The sequence below is a fragment of the Diadema antillarum genome, unplaced genomic scaffold, assembly GCF_040938485.1.
Source record: "Diadema antillarum isolate AM-2024a unplaced genomic scaffold, OU_Dant_1.0 seq00000358_RagTag, whole genome shotgun sequence".
Classification (NCBI taxonomy): domain Eukaryota; kingdom Metazoa; phylum Echinodermata; class Echinoidea; order Diadematoida; family Diadematidae; genus Diadema; species Diadema antillarum.
This window is the reverse complement of record NW_027271364.1, coordinates 778965-785541: the sequence shown is the minus strand read 5'-3', so window position 1 is coordinate 785541 and position 6577 is coordinate 778965. Positions and strand designations below refer to the sequence as shown.

The following is a 6577-nucleotide window of genomic DNA, read 5'->3' as shown; positions in this document are numbered from 1 at the left end:
TGATAATTTCCTTGATAATAGGTCACAATGAGATCTCCAATCAAAAGATATTCAATTTGTTGCACTTCGACAGTCTGCAAAATTGTTTTAAACGAATCAAATATATAATATTATGAGCATCTGAGTCGGGGGGGGGGGGGTCTATACCATGACATGATTAAAAATGGTTTCTGTTTTTCCAAACTAATTTCAATGCACAATAACTCTCATCCTTCAATGTGCAGATCTTCTCTAATAATGAAGTTGAACGTCTCACAAATATACATAATTACACCACCGCCTTGTCTATTTCTGTCTCTCCTGGCTACCTTAAAGCCCGGTTTTCCTATCTCTTCGTTACTAATTGAATCATCTAACCTAGTTTCACATAGAGTTAATATATGAATATGTGATTTTTGCATTATGAGTCGAATTTCATCTATATTTTTAACAAGAGAACATATATTGAGATGTGCAATATTCATACCAGAATAAGTTTTTAGAGCGTTCAATGAATCACATGAGGCTTTAACTTGGTTGAGCTTATTATTTTGACACTGACGCATACTATCACAATCTTGACTGTCGTTTACGCTGAATGGCAATTCATCGTATAAACACATATCACAGAACCAGTCTGTGCTGAAGAGAAAAAAAATCCAGATCCAAAGTCGAACACTTTATAGGTGAATCTACCTCTTACACATTAAACACATAAATGCATTTTGATTTGATTTGACTGTTGTATTACATGTGATGCATGGGTATTTTAAGACCATGTTAAGTTCTTCAACTATTTAAACGTTCGACACAAGTTTGAGAGGAAAACTTCCAGTCTGTCCAATTTCTCGAGGTCTTTTTCACTGTGTATGGCTACTTTCTTCACGTTTTTCGTGAGGGCTGTGATATTTTCGTCGTATGTCCATGTTCTCAGAACGTTGGTGTGGCGCAGAGCCTTGTTGAGGAGTTGCTGTCTGTACGCTGTTAGGGATTCGTTGACGTAGAATGGTTTTCCCTTCAGTTTTGCCTTGGCTTTGTACACACACTCTCTCTCTGGCGTTGTACGTCGAGAAGCGGACGATGATCGCGTTCGGTTTTCGTTTTCCATGATTCTCTTCTCGAGCATCGCGTCCATGTCGATTTTGTCGGGCAAGTCGGTGGCTGCGGTCGATATCAGTTGGTTTGATGTCGACGTCTAGCTGATCCTTGGCGAACTGTATGACCACGTCGTCGGTGTTCTCACTGGGTCTTTCAGCTATTCCATGGATTTTGAGGCAGTGTCGTCGACTATACTGCTCTTGGTCGTCGAGCTCGTCATCAACCTCGTCAAGCCTCTGTTGTTGTTTCCTCATCTGGGATGTGAGCGCACCGATTTCCCTTTCCTTGCTCTCTATATCAAGTCGTAGGGATTCGTACACTCTCTGGGTCACGTCTTCAATGACAGCCTCTTTGACAGCTTTCACAAGGGCAGCCATGACAGTCGGTGAAAGGAGAGCCCGGCGAATCTTTTCAACCAGAATACAATCCAGCTCATTGTCATTATCTGTCACTTGATTGTCCGGCGACGTGATGGTTGGTTGCCCCGCGATTTAGGAACAGGATTGTGTGATAAAAGGTTTGACTTAATGGTACATAATTATACAAGTAGAGTAAGTTGCGATGTCATGCAGTGAAATCTATCAAGCCCCTGTTCCACTATGCCGTTCTCGCCACGATTTGACAATATTCTCTAATCTGGAAGGATCGGGTAAAACATACGCCGCTCTGGACTCAGTACGATGTTAGAACGCTCTATTAAAGAATTTTATTTGTATTCAGTATTTAGTATTCTATTTATCTGTATTTACGACTAACACGTGCTTGCTCATATACGCTCTGACTACAATGATCGAAAATGAGGCAGTACAATATCTGCCGATGCAGTTACGATTTAGAACGATGTATTTTCGCTGTCAGTGATGTTCCCGCTGTTATACGATCAATGCACGCTGCATTTACGTTCTATACGATCTTATCAAGCTGTTCCCCCGTCCAGAGAGCTGAAAAGTGCCCGAAGTGCCCGATGTACCCCGATTAGGCTGCCGTTCCTCACTAAACTCTCAACTAATTAGACTGCAGAACCAAAGAGATATACTGTAGACCTCGGAGAGGCTCCTCAACTCATAGTTCTTCTGCAGCAATTCATTCTTCATCAAAGACGTGTTGATCTTTCCAACCACTTTTCTTGATGTCCTTGCTTTTATAGTCCGTCTTCCTCTAGTTGTACATAATTTCATACTCTTCAATATTCTACCATTTCCTCTTTTCCCTTCTCTGTTAGCAAGACGTGCAATCACTCTTTCTTTGTCTTTGCGAGTATAGCTACTTCGCTGCTTTCTTCTCTTCTTTGTCTCCATCTCTTCATATCTTCTTCTTCTCCTTCTTCTTCGAGAATTTTCGTTCCTTCGTCTTCATATTCAACCTCGACAGGTGCAGCGACACCGTCCTCCTCCACCTCAACAGTTTTGCCCCTCGATCGTTTTGATTTTCTTCTGGCAGGTATTTTGGCTGAGAATTTTCCAGTGGGATCATGCGTAATTGAGTTCGCGAAAGCATAGAAAAAGCGTAGCTAAAGCGGAAACAGCGTAACTAAAGCGGGAATGAAGCGTACTGAGAGCGTCGTAGGATCAGGCCTTTATTCTATACGAAATTAGAGAACGTATTGCATATATGAATGAGAGCGTCGTTAAAGCGGGAAGGTCGTGCTTTGATCAGGGAAGAGCGGCGCAGCAGCGGGACCACGTCGGTGTCTAGTTTTCTTCCCGTTCTTGTGCCGATATCAGTACGCTCAGAAAGACTGTGTTACGCTCATCCCGCGATGTTTACACTGTCACTACGCTCTCCCCGCTCGCCTTACGATTCAAAATAGGTCAATATTAATCGGGGAGATCGCGAAGAATATACAATAACAGGTTCAAAATTTCTTCCCGATCTTGCACGCTCCAACCCCGTCCTCCAAACGCTGCTGATACGATGCTTCCGATCCCCTTTATACGCTTTTACCGTTCTTTCCCGATCTGCTAAATCGGGACAGATGGGATCCAGATCGTAATAGTGGAACGGGGACTTAATACGGATGAGTGCCAGGGGGGTAAACCTACTTGCTGAAGTTCGATCGTAACCTGGGCTCGGAAAGGACTTTGTTGGTGTGAACATCGACATAGTTCATGGGAGGGCGCTCGACCGCGTCCTTCTGCTCAGCTATAATCTCCCCGCAGAACAGGAAGGTATAGTCACCACACTTAGCCTTGGTCATCGAGTAGTACGTGGAACGGGCATTGATTGGTTGGTCAATATTTGGCGGGCCCCCGTCAACTATTTGGAATGAAAATTCACGAGAAAACTTAGAGACTTCATACAATATACAAGTGTAAATGTTTAGCATCTAACCCTGAATACCTGATCTGATAATGACTGCACAATTATTGTTATCTACTTTTTCTCTGCATGCGGCATTCCTGAAAAAGAAAATACAATCGGTGAACAAAACATTTCTTTAATTTTGGAAAAAAAAAAGCACAGAACAAGGTTAAAATAAAAACATAGTTCTGGTAAGGGTCTGAAAACATGTCTTGCACCATTTTTTGCTTGCAATTCTATCGAAAGAGTCTACCAAAAAACTTACCTTCCTGACGCGGTTTGCCGGGATAATGAGATGTTTCAGAGTATTTTGAGATCATAAATATAAGTCGGTATACCAACTTTTATTCCAGAAGGATCCAGGTTAACTCGGTCTCAAGGACAACTCGGTCTTATTTCAGACATGTTTATTCATACGCAGTTCGTGATCGCCATTATTCTATACATAAGCGCACGTTTGTTTTCTGTATGCGCATCAGAGGTTCTTTGATGCGCTCTTTGTATTAACTCGGCCCATATTTGCGACTAGCGAGAACGCGAAGCGCTTCCGGGTACAATTATACTGTAAAATCCAGAGGGGCAACTCGGCCCCGCCATCAAAGTGAGACCGAGATGTCCCAGAGTCCAAGTTAAACTGACCCCGATAAGGTAAGTTCTAAGATGCGGACATTTTTGGGTAATATTTCGCATTTTCGTCATTACCCTAAGAATATCTTGTTATTACAGCGTTATTCTACTCATTTCTTAAGCATACGTGTACATTTGTATGTTTGGTTGTTTAGCATTGTAAAGCGCTTAGAAACATGTTGTATTAAGCGCTAAATAAATATTTTATATTATTATTATTATTATTATATTTCGGAGCAAAATTTGACAATTTTGCTGGCGTGTCAGAACAATGTTTTGGCTTTATGATGGGACCTGAGAGAGTAGCCTTGAGAGGACAGGCGTCTTTTCATAATGTATAGCCTACCGCTTGTGACGTACTGCTGGAATTTATTCCCACCGAACCCCAACTGTTTGGGGGCCTGGCGGAGTCGGAGGTCCACAACGCATTCGAGGTAGTAGGTCCCGTGGTAACGCGTTACCATTAAATCGACTTCATCAGCATCGTTTCCAGCACGGAGGAGGCGGACTAGCATGCCACGACGTGCTACGAAGTCGACGTCGAGTCTGAGAGCAAAGATCAGATAATGAATCTAAGTACTGAAATAAATAAGCAGGTTTTACACCCCGGCTTTGGTCGTGCGATGTACAAACCTATCTGCTCTGATGTAATTTACGTGATAAATTCCTTTATTTCAGGAGGTAGGCCTACGAGTACGTCATACTACTAGTCCCTCGAAGTGCAGATTCACACCATGTTCATTTTTACCGAAGACCAAAGTCACCTGTTAAAATCACGCTAACATTCAGAGGTTTCCTCAAAATCTGACCAAAAGCTAGTGTTTGTTTGTTTGTTTGTTTGTTTGTTTGTTTGTTTTTATTTCTGCATTCAATCAGATACAATTTGAATACAAACTTCAAAAAGTACAAAGACAAAGAATAACAAGTGCAGTGAAATAAATCGATAACAATACATAAATAGATACACATAGGTGATTGCATTGAGCAATGTAGATACACAGAAACATAAAATAAGATATACAGTATTTTTCAGTAAACAACAGAGATCATTGAATGCAGGAGACCACCATCGTAAGCGATTAAGCTTGAAATGGATGGATATGGATGGAGGCCACCATCCATTTCAAGTGCATTTTAAAGACCGCGTAGTGTAGGGATTGATGGAGTAGGAAAGCTGACCTGGGTGGGAAATATTCGAAAGTCCCCGTATTTGGTTGTTTACAGCTTTATCACCCACTCGCATATATACGTATAGGGCTACACACATATTTTATTGTTTAGTACTTAAAGTATCAAACAGTTAATATTGTTCACCATGGCTAAATTTTCATATTGACATCTGTATTTAATGTTAGATATCATTATGAAAGCTTAGAATCTGCCGTTTTCGTAAAGTTATATATAATTTAACATCACACTTTTCCGTAAAACAGCACTAAAACGGGAACAGTGCCCTGATTTTCCTACATTTTGTATTCTATATTGATAACAATGAAATTCGGAGCATATCGATACAACAATATCAGGCAAAAGAAAAAGATCTGTTTTGATAATGTGCGGCTCAAGAAAACCTTTCAATCAACTGAAATTGTCAGTAGGTCGAGACCAACGATTTCAATTTTGCGAGAAGTTCGGCAAACTAATTTAGTCGGTTTCGACAAATTTTTGCTAGCCTATGTATATATCTTATTCTTACTTCATTTCTGGACTCTTTTCGGCAGGTTTCAGGATTCCCTTTTCCTTCAGTTCTTTCTGGTGGTTTCGAATCCATTCTAGAACGGGTGTCAACGATTTCGGACGCACACCACTGTGATCCCTCTCGACATAGTCGTCGATGCCGTGTGTCAGGTCGAAATTCGGTCTGTCGTCTGGTTCGACAAAGAATCGGCGATTTCGTTGATCATTGCAGTAATTCATGTCCTCGTCCGTGGAAAATGTTCCAAGAACGACGTGATCACGAAATCCTAGGTGATTGCTAGCCATGATAGAGGCCTGCTGTGGTCGGTTTTAACAGAACTATAGTTAGTTGTCCAAATCTTGTAGAGCTCTTTTGGCGGTTGTAAATGTTTCCCGGGCCACGCTAGATCCCTAACAGCAATGACATTTAGGAATATTGCTAAGAGTTAATGACACGAAGCAAGTTGTATAGAGATATTCTTTCAGGAGCATGTGAGTGTAGATCGCCACAAGATACCGCTGATAGATGTTAACTTATAGATAGGGAAGCCCAGAATGACTAACCAGAACATTATACAGGTATTTATATTGAAACATCGGAAAGAACACACTCACTCATACCGCGCACCAAGCCTCCGCTAGAGCCACAATTACAGAGCTTATAGTCTGACAGGAAAGACTATAACTACGGATTACAGAATGGTCGCTCGACATGTTTCTGTCGACGCAATAATTTCGCAACAGCGGTTTGGGAGCAACTGCGATTTCAGTATGCGCGTCGAAGGAAGGTGGCGATTTTGCAATCAATATATCTGTCATCATTTTTGTTTTTTTTTTTGGAAGGGGGGGGGGGGACTAGTGTGATTATCTGGTTCGTTCCTTTGGATTGGTTGAA

At 41.5% G+C, this 6577-nt stretch overlaps 1 protein-coding gene across 1 annotated transcript; it reads right to left on the bottom strand.

Moving 5' to 3' along the window:
* Positions 1–3115: 3115 nt before the first annotated feature.
* LOC139731146 (decapping and exoribonuclease protein-like) lies at positions 3116–5988 on the bottom strand. Its single transcript, XM_071642028.1, has 3 exons — positions 5702–5988; positions 4352–4551; positions 3116–3333 (listed from the first exon to the last, which is right to left on the bottom strand). Exons 1-3 carry the CDS (start codon positions 5986–5988, stop codon positions 3116–3118), a joined length of 705 nt encoding a protein of 234 aa, XP_071498129.1.
* Between the last annotated feature and the right edge of the window lie 589 nt (positions 5989–6577).